Here is a 26,370-nt window from a genome sequence, read left to right as displayed (position 1 = left end):
GATTAGACATTAATATATCATAAATTGAGTAAATATCAAAGCATTTGTATCAATTGTATTGATGCTTTACGTTTATATTTTCTTTGTTTTTCTTGAGTATGCTTGAAAGTTTTCGTGTCTGGGTAATTTGGTGTCCTGTGCGTGTAAGTTGCGTTGCCAATGCATTTTTATTAAGAGATTTATGTTATTGATATTCATTTGTAGAAGCCATAGTTTTACACGAGTACACGTACATATATAACGATATAAGATTTAAATTTAAGCTAATCTTTAAAGCGCCCTTTGGTGCAAAATTAAGAATAACTCGCAGGTTTTGGAAAAAATTTTCCTAAATATTCCATTTGGTTTGCCCTAAATACTTTTTATTATAACCCCCACATTCACTCTTCTTAAACCCATTTCTAAAAATAACCCGACGTTAGACAAAATATGCATTTCCATATAATATTATATGTAGTTCCTCTTCATTTATATTACGGTCTATATCAGCGTTTTTAGTGTTTGTGTTGTATGTAAATAAAACAAAAATGCGTTTCGTGTGTTTTACATGGTATTTGATTTTATTGAATTGTATAAGCATTTCTTATGTATTTTTTCTGTTAGACATTTATTTTATAGATAGAAAATGCGAAACTTATAAAAACAAATTATTCGTTAGTGTAAACTATGTTCAGCAAGTATATGTATCTTGTTGTTGCAAGTTAGTAAATTAAAATTAACACTAAAGTATACATTAACTTAATTTAAAACATTTTTCAAATTTTTACTCGCGATAGCCTTTCATAGATGCAAATACAGCGTGCTATTAATATTTTGAGAATACCTCAGTCGATGCCACAGCAATTAAATAAAAAAAACTTGAACATTTAAGACTAAGACTTTGATAATGATGAATTCAAAACTAATCCAAAACATTTTTGAAACTCAGGGTAAAGTTTTAAACTTTCAACTGAAATTAACGTGAACTTTTAAAAGAATTTTAAATTTTAAATGACAGGCATTCAACTTGCATAGGCTTTTCTGCCAGGGCTTTTAAGTTTAAATGTAGATATCCTTGACTAATTGTTTTTTGTATTAATTTGCCGTAAGCATTCATTTCTTTTCGCTTTATCGTAGCTTATTCGTGTAAGTGTTTCATTATAGAGCTCGTGAGAAAGTGTCTTATTCTTAAACGGCTCAACTCGCTCAGCGGTATCTTGAGACTTTGCCCTTGCCCTTCGTTTGCTTTCATAATACTTGGAAATTTTGAGAAATCGGTTTCAGTTTTAAGGGTTTTCTTGCTTAAATATGTGTTGGTGTATTATGCAGTGTTGCTGTTCTTTTTGTAGTCGACTTTTGTTTGCAGTGGGTGAGCACAGCTCTCGATGCAAGATGCAAGATGCAAGATCGGCCTACTTAGCCGGATGAGGCAATGGCGCTCTGCTGACCATCCAAATCCTGGGCCTGTGCCTTGTTTTGGCGCACTATCTCAGCACGGCGTTCCTGAAAGTAGGGAAAGCAGTCAAGGATTAGTATTCGTTTGCAGCTGGAGGTGCAACTACTGCCAAGTGCTACTCAAACAATAAGGCAAATGGTCGCTTTTACTGGGGGAACGGAACGTACGAGTTTTTGAACTTTTTCAATTTTTTTTTGCAATTCCTTTTCGCGGTTCTGCTCGGCGGCGAACAATTTGTTCTCATAAATGCGCGCTTTCTCCTCGAGCTTTTGACATTCCAATTGATCGTTCTGCGATTTGATTTCGGCAATTTTGATTGTGTTCTAAATGAGAGGATATAAGAAAAATGAAAAACCAAAATTATATGAACGCATGATAACTTATTTATAGTTCGTACACTCAATGACTAACTAAATGGTATGTAAGTGCATAAAACGAGTCTACATTATTGCAGTCCAGTCAAATTGATGTGTCATTTCAATTTCATATTCCAGCAATAAGTGTAATTAATGTATAGAATAATTGTGTAGACGGATCCATCATTATAAATACTTGCTTAAAGCTAAGTAACGTAATTTGAAATAATTATATACATTAAATCATGTTACCATACTAAACTATGATTAATGCAAACTTTTGACCATGCTTCACACACTCACATGCTCCTTTAGGCGATTCAACATTTTCTTGATATTCTCATCACGAAGAGATTGGGCAATCTTCAACTTCTCCTCGATTGCCTTCTGCTCGTTGGCCTTCTGCTGCTCGAGAGTCTCACGCGTCTTTTCGATCTCCTGGGCATGAATCTTTCGAAGAATGCGAAATGGTTGGGAATGGTTAGTTAGGAATTTACTATGGGATGCAACAGGTAACCTTTAGCTTCTCCTTCATGTCACTGATGATGGCCTCTCGCTTCTCCACGTGCAGCTCCATTTTCGACTCCAGCTGCTCCTTGGTCTGAGTAATGAACTCATTGGTGATCTCATCCTTTTTGCGAGTCGCCTCCTCGACCTTAGCCAGCTTGTTGGAGATGTCAGCCATCTTCTTGGCTTCTAGAGACTGTGGGGAGACACATTTTTGTATTTTTAAATTTGTAAATTTCGTTATGTCTTTAATATGCTTACAATACGACGTTCCTCGGCCGCCTTAAGTTTCTGCTCAATCTCCTCGACGCTAACGTTCTTGCCGGGGGTGACCGGCCGTTTGGGAACGGCTACATTGGGTGCCGGCTCGGCCAGGATGACCTCATAGCTCAGTCCCCCGCGGGACTTCTCCTGGCAGCGAATCTCTGTGGCTGTGGACGAAAAAAAGCAAAGGGAGACTTAGAGTAATTCAATATTTGTGCACTTGGGGTGCATCGAATAGTTGTGGTTGAGGGTGAACCTCGTTCAACCCTCCAATTGGCTTTTCCCCATCAAAACAACATGACGTCACTTTTACACTTCCTCCCCCTAAAAACTTAACTTTCTTTTGTTCTTTTAACCAGTAAGTTATTACCAAACGCTAGAGAGAATAAGGATTTAGTGTTGCATCGAAAAATCATCGCCTCAATATCGCTTATCAGAATCAACATAAATGTTTGTCTGTTCAATATCTTGTAACACATCTACAGTAATTTGTAGAAAAAATCACATACAAATGAACAAACAAGAAAGAGATCCATCAACTGGGATGCAGGACAAGGGTAGGACATCTAATGAAGTGGAAAATGATTTGTCAAAACCAAACTATGTATATACTATTCTTGGAGATAACGACAACTGGAGATGTTGCCACGGCAGCCGCCAGTGGACACCTTTTATATGTATCCATATCATTGTTGACACACATTTTGCTATTATTATGGAGTGTTGTCAATGGTGACACAGGCTTTCAGGCAATCACAATGAGTGCGTAAAGATTGTTTACCTATATGTGTGAACATGGTTTAGCATGGTGTCGTTCCTCACCAAATCTGTTCTCTAGATCATTCTTAGCCTTCTCCTCCAGCAGGTTCACCAACGCAGCCGCATCCGCGGGGTTCAAGTGCATCTCAGACAGGTGTAACTGCAGCTCCTCGGCGAGAAAGCCCTTCTTCCTGCAGAAGGTGCAGTTATAGCATTTCGAAGCTTTGTCGCCGTTTAGCAGCTCCTCGGCGTTGAAGAATTTTTCGAGGAAGGACCGATGGTAGATGACCTTAATGGTGTGGTCGTCCTTGTGCGTTAGCGTGAGCTGAAGACGGCCCTCATCAAAACAGTTGCCGCAGTACACGACCTTTGACCCGCAGTCACTGCACTCGTACCGCCGCTCGAAGTCAGGGCGACATTGCTGACAACCCATGCACTTGGTGAGTATTGCGGAGAAATTGGAGCCCATTGCAAATGATATCTCAGATGTCGGCTGATCGAAGTTCAATTTGGCGTCGTAGCTGGGCTTATAATGCTTTATTTATATTTTTTTCAGCTTAATACTCAGATGTCGGAGAAATGGTTTTCAATAACAAATACAATCCAGTCTAGCCCGGAACAAAATGGAAAAGTGCTGCCTACTAGATGTACAAATAAGATTTTGTGGAACTGCTTTAACTAGCCAGCGAAAACCGAGAACGAGAAAAACGAGAAAACCTTCCTATTACTTTGCAAAGCCAGAGAAAGTAAGATTTTTTTTGGTCATAGGCACACCTGTTTATTCAACAATACAACATATGTAATTGTGAAAATACCGAGACATATTTTCTACATATGATGGCTGGATGTCTTTCTATTCGTCCTGCATGACCATATCTATGAAGCCGATGATTTGAGAAACTCCAGACTCTGAGAAGTCGGAACCCGAAGCTTCGTCGCCCTCATCACCGTTTTCATCCTCGCAGCTTTCCTCCTCCTCCTCCAATCCGTTTTCTTCGGCAGGCAATTCGCTGGCCTTTTCCTCTGGTGCGCCAGTCGCATCCACCGCTTCATTCCCAGACTGATTACTATTACCACTTTCCAAATCATCCGAGCCGGAATCAGCTGAGGGAATATCGTTAAAACTTGCGAAAAAAGGCGAGCCGGTTGGTTCGACTGACCCTTCGATTGCCTTGCTGTCGGCTGTCATTTCGGCCGGGTAGCTCATCCAAGTTTTGTACTCAGCAAGACCCTTGTAGAAGTTTGCCATCAATTCCACGGGTTGTACCGGATACAGCAATACTTCCCCATTCGGTTTGAAATTGCCTGACGGCTTGACTGCATGGGACATCTCTTGTGTGGCCGACAAGAAATTCCCAGTCCAGGGCAGACCACATGGCAGCTGGGCTAGCTCTTCGTCTGCCAGCATCGAGCAGAATATGGCCTCGATAAAACTGACTTTGAGCAACTTGGTTTCCCACTTTTTGCCATTAGCTTTCTCATCCCAAACTAATTTCGAGCATAGAAAGCGCTTATCCTTGAGCGGCGAAGCAATGACTGTTGAAAGCTTCTTGGCAGGCTGAGTTCCTTGCGCCTTAGATTGCGTCGGGACCGGTCGATGCTTGGCTACCACTGATCCCGTCCTTGCGCTTGAAGAAGACGAAGCCACCGCCGCTTGGAGGGCCATCCCGATGGGTTCGCCGGTACGCCTAGCAGTCTGTCTGCGTACCGTTCCCGTCTGCCGGTTAACCAATGCGGGCGCGCCAGCACTCATCCCAATAGCTGACGCTGTACTGGAACCAGGACCGCCCAGACGCTGCCGGCGAACGGCCATGCTAGCCACCACCTGATCTTCGATGACGCGAACGTACGACTCAATCGCCCCCATTTCCGGCATTCTGGAGTTGCTGTGCTGGACAATCAGAGCTTCGGACTGCTGCAGTATCTCATGGCAGCGTTCGGGGAAGTCGGCGGCAGTTGAATCTATAGTGTCCAGCTGCAAAACCATTAGGGCCAGGTTGAAGGCGGCCTCAAAGAGCTGCTGGGGCCGCTGTTCGTTACGCGTGCTGCCACCTGGTAGCGGACGAGCGCTTGCTGAATTGGGTGCTCGTACCGGGAGCGTGCGGCCAGAAGCCTGCGACGTCGATTGCCCCATGGCGCTGTCCGCCAGATAGAGAGCATTGACCAAAGTCAGGTAGGCCTTGTGGTCACAGTGGGTGGAATGCGACTGCAGCAGGTGCTTGTACAGATTGGCGGTAGACAGGCCGCGCTCATCGCACAGGGCACACTTATAGCTCTGGGCCACTAAGTGGTCGCCTTGGAATGGCTCGCCGCCGAAGTACAGCTGGTACTCGGCGTAGGCATAGTACACCGTCAGCGGATGGTAGTACAGGTGCTGAGGCGCCTCCGGCAGCCGGTTGGCATCGAAGCACTCGCCGCACAAATTGTAGTCGGTGCAGAACCAGCAGCTATAGCGGCGACCCAGGAATTCGGATTTCGAGCAGTTCCTGCAGCGGAAGCCATAGTGGCGCTCCGGCGGATAGCGCATCCGATCGGCCATGATGCTTGAGGAGATTCTGGCTGATTCGATGGAAAGTAGGCTTCGGGATTGGTGCACTATTACTGTGTAATAGTAACCTCGTCGATGGCCAATTTAGCGCAGATAAACGTTGGCGAACAAAAAACGCAGAAGTTGCTTAATTTTGTTTATGATATTAGAGCCGCCTATTTAGAATTGGGAAAGTGAGCGGCCTTGCCTTTGCTTTATTCGTCTCAAGAACTTACTTTTTCACTTTAAACAAATCGCCTTTACTCGCCAAGAACAATTATTTGACTGACCTACTGTAGAAAATCGAAGCGAAAAATTAGATTGAAAGCTAAACTCTCAAAGGCGCTGCCAACTTGATTCTATTAGCACTCCCGAAAAATCCCGAAAATACGGGAACACGTGCCCGGCAATTTTTTTTTCCTGAAGATATTTCTTTGTGTAATAACATGTACTTTGCAAAGCTTCGTTAAGTCATCAAAATAGAGTGATTTTGATCACAGTTTCGACCTTAAACCTTTTTTTTTTATTTTAAATGCTACTTAAAATGTTCGCATTTGTATTTTTATACGTTGTCAATAAGTTGCAAGTCCCTGCATATCAAATTTCCTTGAGTTTTAAGATATGTTGCCACTTTTTTAAGAGGAAGTCGAGTAATGGGTGTCTCAAAGTTGGAACAACTTGAATAGAACATACGCATGGCTTGTTTATACATGGAACTTGTGTTGTATACGTATGCATTAGGTTTTCCTAAGTAAACTTACTGAGTCATTACTGTTTGTGAAGTAATGCATTTTATGTGCTGAGGACTGTAGACTGCCATATTTTGAATATGAATTTCCGTTCCACTCTACTCAGGCATTCCAACTCTTTAGGTGAAACTAAAAGCCTTCATTAAAATAATAAGCATCATTATTATAATGAAAAGCACCGTAAAATGCATCCACAAACACAAGCATATGTACCATGCCACGCAATGTTGGCCTCAATTACATTTTTGCAAATTACGCGAAAGAGAAAGCGAATAGGTGGTGCACCTCGTGTATTTTGAATTTTATGTAGTTTACAGAAGGGTCTTCCAAATTAATATAGTAAAAAGCGCCGCTGACATTTCACGATTTTAATTAAAATTCGAGACCCATTTCAATAGAATTCATGGCGTGTGTTCATGGGCTGGTTAAATTGAATTTCTACCAACTCTGGCGGTCCTTCGAAAACATTGTTTCCGATCCCTGGACAATATAGTTATGTAAATCAGTGATTTTACTCACAAACAATAGTGCAGGAGTTCACTGAAAGCAAAAATGTTTGGGCCCAATAGCTGTAGGATTAATAAAAGTGAATCTCACTTGAACTGGAATGCGAAACTCTTGATGTTCTCAGTGTAATGGCAAAAGGAAATAGCACTTTAATAATTATGGCACACAGCCGAAATATGCAGAGCAATGAAAATGGAAAATGTGCTGAAAACTAAGAGGACGAAAATTTCACAGGCCCTTAAGAACTTTGTGTCGTCGCCTTTTCTTAATATCCCTAAAAGCATTTTAATTTGCATTTAATTAAATTGTTCGCATGAGTCAGCAGGATTGCTTGGAGAGCGCACACTAAAGAGTTTTCCCCCATTTCCCAATTTAGTCAAACCAGTTAAAGTCAAGCAGTTATATTTTCATTTTATACGCAAGTTTAGGTTTCTGTTGAGGTGGGTGTGAAAGGTTTTAGGTAAATGAAATATTGTACAATAAAAGGCGTGTTCTCACAGCAAACCAACAATTTTACTTACTATTCAAAGGCAAATTAATGGCCACCATTGTAAAATGCACACGGATACACGGGACGGCGAATAGTTTTATAAAAAATCTAATTTTTTGTGTTGCTCTGCAAAAGCTGTTGTCGCGCAGATATTCGGTGGCCAACTGAAGGGAGTGACTAAAAGTGTGATGAAGCCGGCAACGGGCCACAAGCGACATAAAAATGTTGGCTACACTCGCACACACACTCACACACACACACACACACTTTGGACCTGGCCTGCAGGATTTGCAGTTTTTATTTCAGTCGTGTAGCATAGTTTTCGGCCTGTGCTGCAAAGCCGAAAAACAAACGGCGGCTGTCGCTCCCAACGATGTACACATATTGCTGTTGCTACTTTCCGGCGACAGACGACTGCCAAGTGGACCCCTCGCCTTGGTCCTTGGACGGCCCCGTCGATGGAGCAGTCCACTGGAGGGGCCCCTAATTGCTTTCGGTTGCCAGCTGAGCACGACGATATCGCCGGGAGGAGCAGCTGATGAGTCAGCCAAAGCAGCACTCCGATGGAGGCATGCGGCATGCACGGAAATTCTATTAGAGTTTGAGTTCTGCTGTTGCTGGTATCGCACCAGGGGATCGAAACGCAAGCAGTACGAGTAGAGCATGTTTCCATGTCTGGAGAAAGCTAGCTGAAAATTTGAATTCCCAAAAACTTCAGTTTGAACGTCGTACATTCAATACATCAACTATCATCGGTGTAATTCCTTAAACAGAGTATGTCCAAGTAAATCCATAAGGTACAAAAAATATCCATACTTAAGAGATAGAGATAAAATATATACTTCGTATTCTTTAGATTGTTAATATACTACTTTAAAATCGCCTGATGATTTTCTTAATGAGAGAGAAATTCCTTGAGAGAGTATAACATGTACTACGTTCGACAACGTGCCACAATGTTGCCCCTTGATTTTCGTCTGTGGCACGTGACTTTTAGTCAGTCTCGCTGGCATTGATTGCCTCAAATGTCGCTAGCATGACTAAAAGACGATTTTTATATTGAAGTCTGGAAAAAACAGCAACTTGCCAAGTAAAATAGAAGCCACAAGTTAATGCGAGCACTATACATTTTGAAAAAAAAAACGTAATTTTTTTTAATATTTTGTAAGCCCTATTTGATTGATTGTTAATATTGGAATATTGTGAGGGTTTTATATGCGAAACGCTCACAATATTTCACACTTTAGTATGTGGCAGGTCCTTTTTGTGGCATGTAGCGTGGTAAGCCGCTGTACGTGCTGTTTTAGGTAGTTCAGCAGAACCGTCCGTGGTTCCCTGGGGTTTAAAGTATTGGCCAGGAACAGGAACAGGCAAGACACGAAAAAAGGCAACTACACCGACTTAAAAGTTTTTGCATTATGTAAAAAAAACTTATTCGCGTCGCTATGTACCCTGTACATATGTATGTCTACATCTTATATAGTTCCCTTCTTCTGCAATTGAAAAAGACGCAGTGACGTGTTATTTGCAAAAAAAAAAGAGTAGGAAATAATACAAAGTCAGTCGGGCAACAAAAAACACACATTTGTTGGCCACTGCAGTTTATCACCTTGGAAATGCGGCTAAATGGCTATACAACTACCACCTTTCCGTTACCTGTGTATATAAATGGGAATGTGTATGGAAAAGGCTAATGCACTATTGATTTTCCGATAGTTTTCCCAGCGGTAGGTACATTTTTCCTCTATTTTCTGCGCTCGTTTTTGGTTTTCTTCGCACTGATTGCGAGAATGAAGGGTCCTGTTGGTATGCGTCAAATGTTAGGTGCTCTATAGCGCCACGCATTTTAATGTAAGACGATTTCAAGTTGGAATACCAACTTTTCCTGGTGTTTTCTAAATATGATTCTCTTGATTGGTTCCATGACATTCTGATAGATTGTGGTCAAAAACTGGGAGCACTCGTCTCATCCCAGATGTGCATGTGTGTGTGTGGGAAAACAGCGAGAAAGAAGAACAGAGGAAAGGCAATCCAAAGAAGGAAAAACTTAAGCATACTTATGTGCGCTTAATGAAGGAAACGACATAAAAGCCCCGTCTAAGTAGCCATTGTTCCCTCGAAAAAACGGGAAACAGAAGGAGTGAAAACTACTACCATACCGAGATGCCAAGAGTCGCTTAAAACAAGAGTAAATAGTGTTTGCATTGAAGGCATTTACTTGAGTCCGGACAATGAAAGCCTAATTTCCACGAAAGGCGTCGCCGGATTTAGAGATGAAGGGGAAGGAAGCAAGGAAAATGCAGAATTACAGGTAATTGCGAACAACTGTTGCTTCTAAAATTATGTGTTGTACTCCAACGCTTGGCTTAAAAGGTATTCGCTTCTTGTATCAAATTGAGAGCATTTGCAGAAAAAAGTGACTCGACTATCTGATACCCGTTCCTGTGGTAACATTTGCTCTGCACAATGCCGCAGTATAAATATGGTTTTGATATTGCAAATATTGGAAGAAAGAGGAAGTTGGCTACGCTTGTCTTTATTGGGACTTCTTTGACATTCTCCATAATCCCTTTTTGTAATAAGAAGCAAGCGGATCCGGGGTCAACCTGTTCCACATTTATGTTTGCAAGTTTCACAATTAAAGTTCCCTTGCACTAACTTTTAGCTTTAATGACAGCACGATGCTGTGTGTCGCAACTACCATTCCCTCTTAGCCATGACTCAGAACAGGGGCATCCAATTTTCTCCACTAAGTCGCCATACAAGGATACGTGTCTCGTAGTTCGGTTTTATGAGCGTTTAAATTAGTTGGTCGCCATCGTAGTTTTTGCCTTTGTGGTTGTGGCGGCTCAACCCCCGTGACGATGGCGATGGTGTATTGTTTGCCAAGATTGTTTTATGGCCGGTTGCCGTTTACTTTATTAGTCGCCAACATGCAGGTGTGGTAAGAGTCCTTCTGCCACGCCGGATACGTCAGCATACGAGTATCGTAGTGTGCGTGGTTGTGTTGGATGGCCGGCTGTAATTAAAACCGAACCTACGGAACCAGATACCGAAAACAGTCGTCAATGTGGCGCCGCAATTAGAAGGCGAACGAAGAACTTTCCATGACGAACTTCAATCTAATTAAATGCGGTTCTCTGATTGAAGAGCTTTGAGTATCCTTTCGGTATTTGATTGATTTATACCAATGGATACCAAAGTTTAGCAGCAGATAAATATTTTAAAACATAGCACTCAACACCCTTCAAAAATGGAATTCTTAAGGAGAATTCTGAAGGCTTGCACTCCGTCACACCACAAAAAAGACGTTTTCTGATGCATTTTTATGAGGATACCATTCCGCATTTTAGTAAGGCTCACCACGCCTGTAACGCATAAATAACAATTTTGAGGGAGAAGACCACTGTTGTCTCTTCTCAGGACAGCAATGAAAATATTTGCCAGCAACACATAACATAGAATAGGCATAAATCCATGACAGCAGATGTCAAGCCAGTTTTGCCTCTGCTTCATTCGAATATTTCTGGTTCCCTTTGGGCCCTGAACATTCACACTGGAATGTGGCTAAAAGCACAACGATACGGCGATTTGGAGTACTGACTCAGTGGGTTTCATAAAAACACATCGAGAGGAAAATGTAACCAAGAAGACGGCCCTGTTCACTTTGCTCTTATGCAATTCATAAATTGTGGAGCGCTGCAGTAAAATGTTTTAAGCGAATGTAGAAAACTGAACGAGATAACCATTTGTCCTCAATGCCCCAGCTGCACCCTTTTCACTGCACAAGGATTTCCCATGTCGCCCATTTTGAGGTCAAACCTTCTCCAATCCCATGCAGCTCTCATTTCCCGCAGCTTCCCCACTCTGCTCGAGACATTTGTGGATGTCATTTTCACTGCGTTTTACTATCAGCGCATGTCCCGTTTTTACCCATTTTCCGCCTCTTGAATTATGCGGTTTGCTTGCTGAAATTGAGTTTTTATAAAAACCATATATGGTTTGCACTTCCACACATTCATTCCACCCATTTTCACTTCCATGCTTTTTTTTATGCATTTTATCTGATTCATGCATTGCTGGACAATAAATTTAACATAATTAAAAACTTAAGTGCTCAATCCAATCACGTGGAAGTGCTTAAATTAAATTTTAAAGCATTTTCATTAAGGCCTATTAAATATATAATTGTGCAGGTTACAGTAAAGTGTTTTATTTATAATACATTCATTATAATACATTTGTATACTTACTAATAAATTTAACTTTCTTGCTGAGACGCGGCTGCTTGGAGCGAATCTTATTATTTTTCTTGATTGGCGCAGATCTTCTTGACACTATTTACATGTTCCAAAGATAAGTGCCGCATTTTGGATTTAGAAAATATATTTCAACTCATTAGAATGCCATTAACTTATACTTGTTGTGAAATACTTGTTGGTAACTGTTTGACCGCTTTTACTTATGAAAATCTCAGTAGTTTATTTTTGGAGCAATTGCACTGCAGTCGGATTACCGACCTCTGAAGTCGACTACTTTTTTTTTATAATAATTTCTAGTAAATAAATAAGCTTCACAATTTTAAAACGTGTGTCAGGAGAAAAAGAACGAGCTAAATGGGCGAATGTCAGTGTCGTTGTTGAAGTGTTTGATTGCCGGCAGAGGGTTTGGATTGTCGTAATGGGAATGCAGCCATGAATTATTCAACACCAGCCCACTAGAATCCTGCCCAAGTGGGCGCGAATTTAATGGGCAGGAGTGTCCTTTCCGCATAGCATATACAGCGGAGGGATCTTTGCCCACGGAAAACAGAAAAAATGCAGTTGCAAATTTTGACAGGCAAAAAGAAATGCAAAAAAGAAGATCTTGTGTGGAGTTAATAAAGTCTAGACAACTGAGTATCTGATAGATATAATACTTGGATATAATATAGTAACGAAGTGTTGAATTAAGCTGACGATATCGGAAAATGAAAGCGTGATCCAATTTATTGGCATCTGCATGAATGCTACCAGGGAAAGGAGAAACTCGCCTAAATATGCAACTTCATTAATTTTTTCAGTTGGCGACGTTTGCGAAACAGCTGAACCGGAAAGCGTGGAAAACCCACCAAAGGAATGAAAATTAAGTAATGTTATGTATGCGTCTGTTACGTGAGCCGCATGCAAAAGAAGAGGGTGGGGAAACAAAGGAAACTGAGGAGCCTCCTGCTTGAATAATATAGAAAAATGCGCCTGGTACGTGTCAGAGTTGAACATGTAGTGATAAGATATACTCGTATATCTCGTAAATCGAGTTAAAAAGTTGCTTTAAGCCTCGGGTAAAATGCGGAAACAAAAAACTCAGTTATATGAGCTGATAAGAAGAGTGAGAGAAACTAAAGCGTAAAGGAAACAATCGAGTTAATGGAAGCCGCACAACTGTACGTGATTTAATTAAACAAAGTTAGTTACAACTATAGACTCAGGGAAGTAGAAAGAAGTTAATTAATTGGCGTTTAAAGTTCTTTAAGAGGTAAAGTGACAATAAAGACACCGTTGATGACCTGTCGATATTATAACCAAAAACACTGCAATCATTGAAGGCTTTTAATGGCCTAATTCAAACTACTGATTCTGATCTGGAATATACATGCCTATTTAGCCTAAGTGTTGGTAGTCGCGTGTCCGTACCTCAATTTTGCTTCTGGTTGCCTCAAGGACATTTCGTTAATGAGATGCACCTTCAAATTCCCTTGCTATGCAATGCACTTCAAAATGCATCATCCAGTTACTAGCTTCATCCTGTCGAGAAGATTTGAATGTGACTTAACCAAATTAATTTCCTAACCGACCTCAAATTATGGAGATGGCCGTTGGCTCTGCGTCTTTGTGTGTTGCAATGTGGTTTAAACTGATTTATGCCCCAAAGGAAGAAGCTGTGCAGCTGTTCCCTTAAACTCAAAAGCCCTAAATGGCATTAATGCAACTACTGGCGTGCTTTGCGTGTTGGGCGATTGTAATTTATCTAATTGCTTCTCGGTTTATTCATTTCTCTAATGAAGTTTGCCATGCTGAGCATTGTGATGGATTAGGTTTGAAAAGCATCCAGGTAGTCAATAGATTTCTTGATTTATCAATTTGCTGCCAGAGAATCTCTTTTGAAACAATCAATATACAGGTATATTATAGGCTTAGGAAATTTCAATTATGTGCACATCCCTTCCTAAATGCCACATTGTTCAATTTCAAATGAATCCAGCTCATAAAGTTAACATCTCAATCGTCACGTCTACAATGACAACCAGAAGTTATGCATTGTGGCAAGCACCTCAGAGGTCCTGGTCCTTCTCTATAAGGCGGAGCCCCATTCCACCATCGAAATAGGCAATTTCGCATGTCGTCAGACATCGCTGCTCTATACATGGCCATTTTCATTGTTTTTTTATATAAGAGCCGACCCGGCGCTGTCAATAAATCAATATACGCCGTCCTTTGTCGTCATTTCCCTTGTGTTCGTTGGTCCGTGTGAATATTGCGCAATCACTTTGCCTAATGTGTGTGAGTGTTTGCCATTGTTTGCGGTGATTACTGCGATTTAATATCCCAATAGAATAAAAATAAAAATAACATGTATAAATCAGCACATAACCGAACTAAGTGTGCAATCTAGACATTCGAATGCACTGAAATGAGCCTGCAAGGTCCTTGGCTGCCATGTTGTGTTGCCCAAATTAAAACCCAGCTCCACAACCGACGGTGACTCACCGCTGCCGGCTGACTGGCGCCTCAAACGAAAAACTCCTTAGTGCCTTACCCCTACCTTGGGGTTTTGTATATTATTTTCCGTTTCCGTGCCGCTTTCCCATGCTACAGCAAGATTTTTCTACCGCTTCGTGTATTACACAACTGATTATCAAAAGATCTCTGGCGTAATAGCAAATCCATGGCAAAATCAGTTTATAAATTAAGGAACAGAAAAGGTGTCTATAATGTCTATAATGTCTATAGATGTCTATAATGTAATTCTATTATCCTGAAAGGAATTATTCATGTTTTCAACTTAAGGTCGAGTCTATTTCTTTCAGTGCAACCACATTGGCTGACATGCAGATTGATGTACATACATATTGTCTATTTTTAGGGGGCCTGGCCCATTGCGAATTTTACGGACGGACTTGCGCTCAGACTGCGGATGATCAAAAGTATCCGGTTAGACGGATTGCGTTGGGTCAAACAGTTACCAGGACTCGAATGCGCAGTTCCAGATGATCCTTACCCGCTGGCAGAATTCCAGGTGCTCGGCACGTGTGGCAGAAGCACTGCATCACCGAGTCGCGTACTAATCCAATCAGCATCGTGGTATCTGGTTTCTTTCGCACAACTATAGAACTGGTAGTGTAGATTGCTGGGATATGTGTGGTCGGTCTGCTTGTTGCCGGTGTGTTTTATTTTACTTTATAGCTTTTCTCGCCAGCCCAAAAAATCAATTTGTTGCACCGCGAATTGGATTCGATTTTTTTGTTTTTTTTTTTTGTTTGTTGTTTTGCAAGAGGGAGAGCAACCACTTGCTGCTGAGCCGAATTGAACTTGATTGATTCGATTAATGCGTATTGCAGCAGTGTAGCTGAAAAGTGTGCTACGAAATTTGTATTTGATTGCGCGACGGTGTGCCTTTTGTTATTGTTATTGTTGCCACGGCCCCAAATCTGTGTGTCCTGTGAAAACGAGAGAAGGTGGCGACGATTCGTAACGAGCACAGCGAAAGACAAAGACCAACTAAATTATGCCGAAGTTAATTTTTCAGCAGCAGGCGAACGACTGACGACCACTTTTTGCTGGCGCCAGCGTGGCGTCGAAATTGGATTCCGATTCGGATTCGGAGTTTTGGCGTCGGCGTCGTTGTCGTCGTCGTCGCCGTCGGAAGGCAAGGACAGTGCACACACAAAAGGACGCAGGACACACCACCCTGGGTGGGGGGCTGGCGGGGGTGTGGCAAGAGCACCCCCAGCTCACAAGCGCAAAGAGAGTGCAGAGCGCAGAGCGGCCAGGAGAACGAGAGAGCAGAAAGCTTTGAATTTTTGTAGGGGTGCATCTGGAAATGCACTTGGCACTGCCAAAAATTTGAATACAACTTAAAGTCTACGTAGTAATAAGGATCCCATTGGAAAATAGGAGTTGGGATCGTCTGTGTACAGGACTTGGTTTTGAAATTCGAAATTTCGAAATCGTCGTTTTCGAAGTTCCAAGCCTGCGCAGTGGCGAAAAGCGGAGCACCAGTTCGTACCGAGAGCAATCGATTGGGAGAGCGGAAAAGGGCGCGCTGAGCCGCATAAATGCATTCGGAAAACCGGCTGGTTTTTGTATACCGAACCATTGGAACCTTAAGCCAAAGCAAACGGATATGCACCTACACCAGCGGAACCATCAAACACACTTGGAAATCTTACAAAATACTTAGGGCTTTAATAAAAAATGTAATTTTTGTTAAAGATTTTATTTAAAGATGAAAGATTTATTTTGTACTAAATATTAGCTTGGCGATTACCTTACAAAGTCAGGAAATAGTTTAAGTAAAAAAGATTTTATAGAAAACTTAATATTTTGATTTTCAACTCTGACAGTGTTGAAAAATATTCAAAGTAAGCTAATCAAATTTTGAATTTAAATCGCTAAATTATTTTTGTAATTCGCTCGAATTTTTAATTTCTTTTCTTGCTTTGTGGATGTCTAAAATTCACGTACAATCAATGTTAAATTCAATTAGCCGCACTGCAAATGTCGAAAATAAGAGGGCGAAGAAATTTGGAGAAAAGCGGTAGAGGAAGGACGAAGAGGAAAACTGTCTAGGAACAATAAATAAAACAGCGATGACTCAAATGCAAAACTGGAGATGAGACAAATTCGTAACTGTGGGAAAAAAACTACAAATTTAGGAGAACATTGATTTCTGCAGCTTTTTTGATTCTTAATTTTACACTTTTTTTAAATGTTCTATTTTCACGCACATATATGCCAAGCAAGTTACCAAAAAAAAAAGGAGTTGCCAAATCGAAATATGGTTTATTCTTGGCATTATTTATATTAATCATTCTGTTTCCTAAAACTTAAATGTGTGAATTTCTATTTTAAATTGAGGTCAACAATTTGTTTTATATCCATGGCTTATTAAGGCGTCAGATGCGGTCAGCCAGGACACGATGAAGCTGACAAGGACATTGAGCCGCAACTTAAATGGCAGAACGGCGCCAGCAGAACTCACCACGCTGCAAAAGGCCGATGAATCACAATGTGGATCAAGGGAAGAGTGCAGGGGGAAGTACTCTGTCCGTGGTTTTCTTTCTTGGCAAAACAAAATGGGGTTTTCCTAAAATTTATATGTTTACCAATCATGCTAATACATATTTTTATAACGCGAGGCAGCAAAAGTTAAATGTGGACTAGTTACGTTTTGAAATAAAACGATCTAGATCTGTCCGTTTCTCCGTCTCTTTGTCCGTCCGTATGAACGGCGAAATCCTAAATTTAACATACAAATTTATTTCAAATTTTTATTAATCGCTAAAATAATAAAAAAAAAAAATGAAGTAAGCTAAAATATAATAATATTTTTATGACGCGTTTTGAAATTGCATAACCCACCTATGCATTTAAAGTTAAAGTTTATAAGTTGATTAAGAAACGATTAAGAAAGACAGAACAAAAATATCACCTGAAATAAATTAAGCCAAAAGCTTTAATAAATAATAAATAATTCATATTCATAAAAATAATAAATTAGAAGCACGGCTTTCGGGGAAACATGCTAATCTCTCCTACTTTTGTCCAAGTACACACACAATTTTTGTATAGATTCGTTGTCTGCTGACGACTTATTTTGTTGTTGCCCCAATGTATGACTCACAGCGGCAGACCCCCCATCATCGTGCCCCCTCGTGCACTCCATCCATCCCCACCCACGTGGACGACACCCCTCGGTGCCTCAGTACCCAAAAAGGCGCAACTAAAATGTTTGTAATAACAACTGTCGCCGTCGTCGCCAGCCTCGTAGTCCGTCGTTTTAGTAGTCTCGTCGTGGCCTGTCGTTGCTGAATAAAAGCTACAACCCCCGGCAGTAGTGCAACTAGCCTCCCCCAATCGATTTCCCCCTCTTGTAGGCGACAGGTAGTGCAAAATGAACAGCTGAGCAGCAGCGGTTGAAGTTCAATTGCATGTTTAGGGCACATTATAGGCACAAGTCCTCAGCTAACCATACAGGCACCACATAGTATATACTCGTACATACCATATAGCATATGTATATCACAACCGTTCACCACTTTATATTGGATTGCAAACTTCGAGCCTTTTTGGGCTTACCTACTCTGCCAGTTGCGTTTTATTTGCTTTTGCTTGAGAGGGCTTTTTTGTTTGATCAGGACTTAATTAGCCACTGCGGGTGTTTCTCTAAGATCTTGGATACATTTACATTACAACGGGTTTTCAATTTTCTATTCACCAACACTGACTAAGAACAACGATTTAGATTAACAATACACAACTTTAAAATGTATAAGCTGAGTAATAGGTATGTGGTAGTCAAGGACCATACATTACAAAGTGTTTAACTTATTTTACTCAATATCTTATTCAATTTTATTCAACAAAGTCGAGTAACAATACACAACTTTACAATGTATAAGCTGTGTAATGAGTATCTGGTAGTTGAAGACCTGAACGGACACACTATGAAACATAGCTTTTTTCAGAGGGACTTAATGGGCAACCAACCCTTTGTTTTTGTCTACAAGAAAGGTAACATTTTCTGTTTTAAGAAACTATCAACGCTTTTATTTTTGCAAGTGTATGTTATGGCTTCAAGTTCAAAACGAGCGTCTGTTCCGGCTGTAACTGCAAACCCAAATTGCCGGTATCAGACAATGCAGCCAATGTATGTTTTTTGACATGCTTGTAGGGACGAGGAGTTGAGCAAGGACGACGTTGTAGGACACTATTGCAGTTTATCGAGGGTATGAATCGCGGGTCATCACCGGTACTTTGAACTTTGCGTAAGGCTACACCAGCTGGGGCGTCCGATAATGAAGAGATCAAAAGGATAAAATATTTTGCGGAAGTTCGGTTCGCTTTAAGGCGACTACTGCGGCATTGGCCGTTGGCATTTCCTTTTGTGTTTGTGGGGGGTTTTGTGTGCTTGGGGCTCTATTGGTAATAGAGTAATTCGATATTGGGTGTGGCAGTCACTGCAAACTCTGTTTTTCCGTCGCTAGCTATTGATTTTCCCTTCTGCATCTCATAAAACTCCTTGCTGCAAGTCCTAAGAATGCTTACTTACTTACAACGGCACCCAGATGGTTGATTTCACACTCTTTCGGTACGATGCTATCAAAAGGATTCAATGGCTGCTGATTTTTTCAGGACGTCGTTGACAATCCCACACCCCGCATATAAAAGGTCTAAGCCGGAACAAGTAAAATCGGTGTTGATGGAAGCAAAGAAAACCACTTGAGGAGTTCTAGACCCAGACGACGGCAAGCAACGATTATAAACATTTCAAGCTTTGGTAATCGTGTGATGCAAGCAAGTCACTTTAAGTCTAAGTCACGGAAATCATGGAAAAATTAAATCACTTGTTTAAACGCAACGAAGATGATGTCTTTGAGACCATACCACCCATCCAATAAACCCAGAAAGTCCAATCTCTCGGGTCTAGCTTAAGCAAGACAAAACGCTTTAGTCGACTAACATATACCCATTACTCTCTTTATTAAATATACAGCAAAAACGCTTTAATATTTTTCGATACATGTAAGTTCAATATATTTGAAAAATTTAATTTCTAAAACTATTTTTGTGCAATTCACATCAAAATCTGCTTAGCTAAATGTATACCTGCTGCTGTCATGTTCGATTCTCCTTTTTTAATAATGTTAAAACGTTTTCTTGCCCACAATGACAAGCGCAACACTTGACAATCAAACGTTTCCCCCTTTGTATGTTCTGCCCTTTTTAATGCGCACAAAGGACGCAGGGCAGGAGGACTTTGCAGTAGCAATACACAGGGGATCAGATCAGGGTTCAGAGTCCAGAAGGGTTATCCCTTACATGCTCCACCTTCAGCAGGTCGAATAAATTTGCTGGCGATTTAAGGCGCAACAGCTTAACGTCGAGGATGCTGAGCAAATCAAATTCTAGGGCACAGGCCACACTGCGTCAAATGTGTTTTATATCCTGCCGCGTCCCACGACTTTTCTGTTTGCCACTCTGGTATTTTTTTTTTTTTATATTTTTAATGCCTATCTCCTGTGAAAATTGCGAGGTGCAGCCCCGTTTTAAACCGCCGGGGATATTGTTTAAAGTCAGTCTTGTATGTGCACATAACTTTTTATGGGTAGAAAGGGCAACAGAATATATCCGTGCACACCCCTGCCTTTCTCTTTCCCTCCTGGTGCCCGTGTGTACTGCATGTTAGTGTACGGATGCTGGAAAATTTCAGCTTATGTCACTGGAGAAATTTACGTGCTACCCATCAACGTGGGCAGTCTGGCAATTGCAGCACTTTAAAGAACCGTGTCGAGGGTGATGATATCTGTCTGTCTGTATAGCTCTGGAGCTCCAACAAATAGGATTACAAAGCGCTGGTGAATTTAGGCTTCAAAAACCTGGTCAAAAATATCATCCAATAGGTGGCGCCTCTTGGCAAGAGGTAATATATATTTTGAAAGTTGTTAAGGGAGTGAGGACTAGCAGATAGTCGAGCCACTCGCCAACATCGTTCCTTCTTATTTTTTAGCACTTCCTTTGAGTATTGATCGCACATCAATCCCATTCTTTCGAAAGCCGCATTAAATATTACTTGAATAACTTCTAGTTTTTTTTTAGCCGCTGAACTTGTGTATAATTTTTATGGGGGATGTTTGGTTGTGCTTTTAGGGGTTGAATCACCTGTAAGTGTGTTGTGCTCCACCAACATGTTGCAACAGAAGCCCCAAAAACGACAGGAAGCAGCTCACTAAAACACTGCCTTGCTGTTTGAATGTAAACACAATACAAACTATACACTAGTCGAAATATATTACTGACTTATGGACTTTTGCAACCTGATGTTTTTGGTTTTAGTTAAGTCTAGCGATTAAGGTGACAAGTCGAAATGTATGCAGCAAATTCTTTTGCTTTTGACTAGTTAAACAGGTATTTGCTTACAATTTTCGCACATGACATAAATAAGCCAATGGGAAAGAAGTCACCATTCAAGAGGAATCGGGTGTATTTCCTGGTTTTTCCTAGTGCAGAATCTATTCGAATTTAAATTGCGAATGGACAGCACTGAGAACTCAACCACCAGTTCCCCAATGTAATGACCACCATATGCCCACCAATCCTCCAAGAAATTCCCTTCGCACACGTGACGCTTTACGCGGAACTCGTCCTGCAACGTGCGTGATGCACACACATCATTATTAATACATTTGCACACGTAAGTTAAGGAGCGAGCGGAAAAGGATAAAAGAAAGTGAGTCGAGGGGGTGCTCAATTCAGCTTCAATTCAGCTTCAATTCACCTTCAACCCCAAATGGCAGTCGGCTCCTGTCGCTTTCCCCTAAGCCACTTGTAGCATGGCCTTTTGAACTTTCGGAGTGGGTAGGAAATGAAATGCAGAGACGAAATCGAGTTCACAAATTAAATTCAATGCCCCACGGGTCTTCCCGGGCCAAAAGCTAGTCCTCATAGACGCTGCTCGTAGAATAAAATTGAGCTTGTGTTGGGGAAAATGAGGCATTTTCCACGCTTCTTGATTGACAGTACCGGTGGAGTCGATCTAGCCAATTAAGTATTTACGCCCCCTATTAACGACCTATTCACGGACTATGTTCCACATTGAAGGTAGTTAAGCTTTTACATTGCACAAATGAGATATATCTTCAAAAAGCAAATACTTTTCCCGCTTTAAGAAACAGCATTATCCTGCAGGTTGCTCCTGTTCAGTCTAGACGCTGTCTGCTGGGTATAAAAACGTATATAAAGGTGTTTGGTGGCCGAGTAATTGCGAAAGGATTTTAGGGATGCCTTAAGTGCTCGTTTCTCAATTTTATGGTATACGCATTTTTATAGCTGCCAAAGGCTGGACACACGTACATTGTTGAACTGAATACGTAAACGTTCTGCGTCATTAAATGTCTTTAAAAAAAAAACTGAAATAAAATTTCATTGTATCTGCGCAACAAACTTGTTACCAAATTTCTAATAAACTTTACAGGGGTACGTTCCTAATTTTTTGTTGTACATAAAGAACTTACCAAGCTCCATCCCTCCAAACTTCTGTGCTTTCAGCTGTCATTTGCATCACTTAAACAACAATTACGTGGCCTCAGGACATCTCCTTGAAGTGGAGAACCAAGCAATAAACGAGGCCTTCTGGTGACAACCGAGGAAGTTCCACTCCCCAAAATCACAGACACAGACTCCGCCGTCATATGAATAAGTAATGCCAGAATTGGTAAGCGGAATCGAGGAAAAAAAATAACCTTAAGGCGCAGCCCCATCGCCTTCCCTTTTCGACTTGGACTTTGAAATTTCAGAGAAATATGATTTCCAGAGGAGGAAAAAACTTAAACTTAACATGGCGAAATCCTGATCCACGCTTGCGGTACAGACATGCAGCAGACACATGACCGGAGCCTTGGGACAGAACTCTGGCCGGAGTGGTTCCTTGTCCTGGATGCGCCGCATTGTTGCCGCATTTCACAGGCGGAACCGCCACTCAACTTCCGGTTCAATAAACTTTTGCGAAAAGTGTTCGCGCACATAGTATGCCTCTGCCTTTCCTCTTCCGCCCTTCGAAATTGTATATAATGATAACGATTTTCCCCTTGCTGTAGCCTTTTTGCTGTGAGTGTGGCAACAACTGACATTTATTAACGGCCTTTATGTAGGTCTCCTGCGTTAGAGTTGCACTGTGAGTGCAGGCAAAGTTCGCTGCCACGATTTGTTGCATTATTAACCTTTTCCGGAGTAAATCGCCCAGTATTGCGCAAGGACTACGAAGTTCTGTGGCTTACCGTGCATTTGCTGCGTAATCGTTTCATGTGGCAGTTGCAATTAGAGAAATATGCAGTTACCCAAATGCCCCAGTCCTCACTATCCAATATCACGGCATTTATTGCTTTTTAAATCATTAGGTGCCATCAACTGTCCATATATTTGGCTTCACTTTATGCTCTTCAATAAAAAATTAATGCAATTTGATTGAAATAACAAATAAAAAAAACCCAAACACAAGCACAGCACAAAGCGAAGTTAAAATATTCCGTCTGCGAAACTCGGTCAACAGCCATAAATTAGTTATGAATTTATTGGCAAATGTCGTAGAGCCAAAGGACCAAGTGCCGCATCTACTGGCCACAGAAGGGGATTGCTGTTGGTAATTACAAAGCCATAATACACAAATGCCACCGCAAATCATGCGGTTAATGATTCCGGGGTCCATTTCCGGCAAAGCCGTCATCATCATCAGAAATCAGGACGTGGGGAACGATAAACGAAAGCTTATTCCGTATTTAAATTAATTTTATTTTGGATTAGGCAAATGGATTCCGCTTAAAGGGCGCTGGTATAGCTCACTTTGTAATATATATTTAAAGCACGAATACTTTAAAAGCGTACCAAGCATAAAATCTTCAAAAATTAATTAGTTATGTTAGAAGATGTACCTTAACAAAACAAGATTGGCTTTAACTTAGTCACTCCTTGGGAAAGTTCACAAAGTTCGACCAGAAACACAAATGCAGTGAAGGAACGTACAAGCATGGTGTGCGAGTTTTAGACCCTCCTCCACTTCCCGACTTGTCCACATCATTATGTATTCCAGTCATGTGGCTCCGGAACATGTCATAGTCTCAGCATTTCCCCGGCTGCAGACTAACTACCAACTTCGGTATCTGTATTTTGCAACGATATTTGTTATTTGAACTAAATAAGACAGTGAGATGGTTCTGCAAAAAATCAATATCGGGCTTCCTGCACCGAATACCTCTAGTCCCCAATCAGTTAAGTTTAAAAACCAAGCTCGCCAAAATGATTCATTTGATTTAAATGATTCAAGTGCAATAAAAAAAATATAAAAAAAACTTTTATATGACAAATAATTTGATATTAATAATCAACAATAAATAATATTGAAAAAGTTCAATCCACTTCATTAAAGCACATATAAGCAACACTGCTGACCACAACAAAATAAAGAGAAAAATGTGTATTTCTTGTGCAAAAACTTACCTTCTGTATCAACAGTGTTGTTCACCATTTTGAAACTTTAAATTAAAAATGTTACAGAAAATAGATGGGGTATCACAACTATTGCTCTGCAAATAAAGAGAAAAATAATACTGTACAAAAAACTTAAAATACAAATAAATTGTTTAATGCTACAAATTACTTGGGCTAAACTCATAATTAGCAGACCTTAAATTGAAGCTACAAACACTGATAAAGTTTATTAATCCAAACAATGAACAGGATGTTAGAAAATATAACAGTTGCGTTATGCACAATTTTGTAAAACTAAGTATGTATGTAGATATAGTGTAGACTAATAAAAATTGATTCCCATTTTAAATGATCAAATCAAAAATTATCGTTGAACCTACACATATTCATACATGTACATACATATGTATTTCAGTTCGCCACAACTAAAGCGTTAAATACATACATATGTATGTACATACGAGCATAAGTACGTTAGGTGAGTATAGATATGCATATAACAGAAATTTAGATAGTCGCTGACAGCATTTCTAACTTCGTTAGGGCATTCAAATTACATTTAAGTATATATATGTGTCATATGTACGATGTACCACCAAACCATCTACATACATATGTACATATAATGCGTACATACACACCGATCTGCACTTTGTTACGGGAAACCGAAGAGGTACAAAGCGCAAGGCAAAAGCAACAAAAGAGATCTGCGCGAGTTGCTGCAATTGCGCAGTTGGGAAAAAGGGATCTTGCACTGGATCAAACCAGATTGCATTCGAGGTTCAGAGGCCACTCACCTATAGACTGCTCTCCAATAAAAAAACTTCCACACGCACAGTTAATAATAGTATTCAAATAACAAGACACACTGGACACTTTTGAATTGTTAACAGTTTAAATACGTTGAGAGAACTTCGGCAGTTGTTTTTTACAGTTGTGATCGCGTCGGCGAAAATTAAGCGAATGACCAAGGAAGAAACAGAAAGCAGAGAAGAAGCCGAAAGCAGCGACGCGGCGTCGCGGTTGGTGGGCGCCAGCTGTGCTTCGTTGTTGTTGCTGGCCGGCAAGCTGTGCGAGTGGAAAAGAGATGGCGCCAGTGCGTCTCTTTGTTTCTGTTTGTTTTCTTTCGTCGGTTGCAATTCAAATGATATTTTTGAATTTATTATGTATGTACGCCCCAAAAGTTCGTTAGGTCGCAAAAGTTAGGCCCCAAACTGCCAAATAATTACCAATAAGTGTTGTGATGCTTCTACACAAGCACAACGAACTTGATCAAGTCTTCTTCATCCAAGCTTATGTATATAGTCTACTTATGTACATAATTATGTATATCTAAATATACATATGCATATACATATATAAGATGATACATTTTGATCATCTATGTAGATGTATTTATATATTTATTTATTTATTATATTAATTTATATTTATATTTACAAACGTATGTATGTCTTTTTGAATGTCAAAGGTTCCAAGCAAATTCAATTATCCAAAATAGCATATACCAATTGTGTAGAAAATACTTTTTTCTCCTATTTGTTACTTTGTTGTTCAAAATGAAAGTAATTACTTGTAAAAATTATTATGTACATATTTCGAGTTACTTAAGTTGGTTTTTAGATTAGATTGTAAATGGTATAAGTATGTACATATATGGTGTTCTTCGCGTATTTCAGTACATAATTTTTGTGTTCTTAAAATAAGTAAAACTACATATGTATGTAATTAAAAAAAGTTCTTACCAAATACCATGTCTAAAAATGAAAGTGCACTCTTCACTCAGATTACCCAAATTGACAAATCATTTTAGCCACCTTGACTTTGATAAAAAGTGAAATTTGATCAAAGTGCCGGAAAAACTTGTTCACGCACTATGAAAATACATAGTTATAAAAAAACTAGTTTAGGTGCGTAGACAATCGGCAGTAGACAGTTTTCACCTCGACGGCTATTAAAACAGGCTCTAAATTTAAATACAGCCTTTGGGAAAATTGATGGAAAATCGTAATTGAAAGCTGATAAAGTTAGCAAAAGGGGTGACAAAAGTCAGAAAATAGCAATAAGAAACACCCAAGAGCGAATTTGAGATGCTGCAGATTTGAACAATAACTCGTTCAACACGTTTCACACCTTTGTATGATATCATATGTACGTATGTATGTATGTACATAACTCCCACGTAAAGGAGTACATGAATATGACTTCTGAGCCGCCTTTGTGCCGCCCACCAGTGATTGAAGGTCATCTGCTCCACAACAAAGAACCAGGAAGACCACTGCTGAGCTCCACCGCATCAATGACAATCCTGAAAAATGATATTTTCTTGTTCCACTTGGAAAAAAACGTATTTTTTCAAGCTTATAATTTTTTTTAAATTGGATGTTTTTACAAGTACAACAACATCTACATCGATCAAAAAGCCTACAATACAGGTACCGGGTACTGGGTACAGGGTACCTGGCTAGGTACTGGGTACTTTGCACAAGGTACGGTGTACAGGGTACATGGTGTTTTGTACGGCAAGGTACAAGC

At 40.4% G+C, this 26,370-nt stretch overlaps 2 protein-coding genes across 6 annotated transcripts; both read right to left on the bottom strand.

The window, feature by feature from the left end:
- Positions 1 to 442: 442 nt before the first annotated feature.
- LOC6541914 (stathmin) lies at positions 443 to 24,830 on the bottom strand. 5 transcript variants are annotated; one of them, XM_015158998.2, is made up of 7 exons: positions 24,633 to 24,830; positions 23,845 to 23,930; positions 2,560 to 2,729; positions 2,309 to 2,494; positions 2,095 to 2,241; positions 1,603 to 1,758; positions 443 to 1,482 (listed from the first exon to the last, which is right to left on the bottom strand). In XM_015158998.2, the coding sequence occupies exons 2-7, from the start codon at positions 23,870 to 23,872 to the stop codon at positions 1,396 to 1,398; spliced, it is 774 nt and encodes a 257-aa protein (XP_015014484.1). In that variant the 5' UTR covers positions 23,873 to 23,930; positions 24,633 to 24,830; the 3' UTR covers positions 443 to 1,395. The 5 variants fall into 5 exon arrangements, with proteins under 5 accessions (XP_015014484.1, XP_001969981.1, XP_015014483.1 ...); XM_001969945.3 differs by lacking the exons at positions 23,845 to 23,930; positions 24,633 to 24,830 and adding exons at positions 11,848 to 11,931; positions 14,852 to 15,420; XM_015158997.2 differs by lacking the exons at positions 1,603 to 1,758; positions 23,845 to 23,930; positions 24,633 to 24,830 and adding exons at positions 11,848 to 11,931; positions 14,852 to 15,420.
- On the bottom strand, positions 3,445 to 6,215 carry LOC26526978. The gene has a single exon (XM_015160099.2). It carries the CDS (start codon positions 5,858 to 5,860, stop codon positions 4,175 to 4,177), a length of 1,686 nt encoding a protein of 561 aa, XP_015015585.1. The 5' UTR covers positions 5,861 to 6,215; the 3' UTR covers positions 3,445 to 4,174.
- Positions 24,831 to 26,370: the final 1,540 nt, after the last annotated feature.

Source organism: Drosophila erecta, unplaced genomic scaffold (genome assembly GCF_003286155.1).
Source record: "Drosophila erecta strain 14021-0224.00,06,07 unplaced genomic scaffold, DereRS2 tig00000055-arrow-pilon, whole genome shotgun sequence".
Taxonomy (NCBI): Eukaryota; Metazoa; Arthropoda; class Insecta; order Diptera; family Drosophilidae; genus Drosophila; species Drosophila erecta.
Note: the sequence above shows the minus strand (reverse complement) of the source record. Positions and strands in the feature narration are given on the sequence as shown.

What these genes read in the sequence shown, in the direction of transcription:
- LOC26526978 (XM_015160099.2), bottom strand. Translation starts at nt 5,860, where the DNA reads ATGGCCGATCGGATGCGCTATCCGCCGGAGCGCCACTATGGCTTCCGC.
- LOC6541914 (XM_001969945.3), bottom strand. Translation starts at nt 14,930, where the DNA reads ATGCTGATTGGATTAGTACGCGACTCGGTGATGCAGTGCTTCTGCCAC. An exon ending in ACCTGGAATTCTGCCAGCGG is followed by an intron (nt 11,932 to 14,851) that starts GTAAGGATCATC and finishes ACATGTAAATAG; the next exon opens with TGTCAAGAAGATCTGCGCCA. An exon ending in TGAATCGCCTAAAGGAGCAT is followed by an intron (nt 1,759 to 2,094) that starts GTGAGTGTGTGA and finishes CCTCTCATTTAG; the next exon opens with AACACAATCAAAATTGCCGA.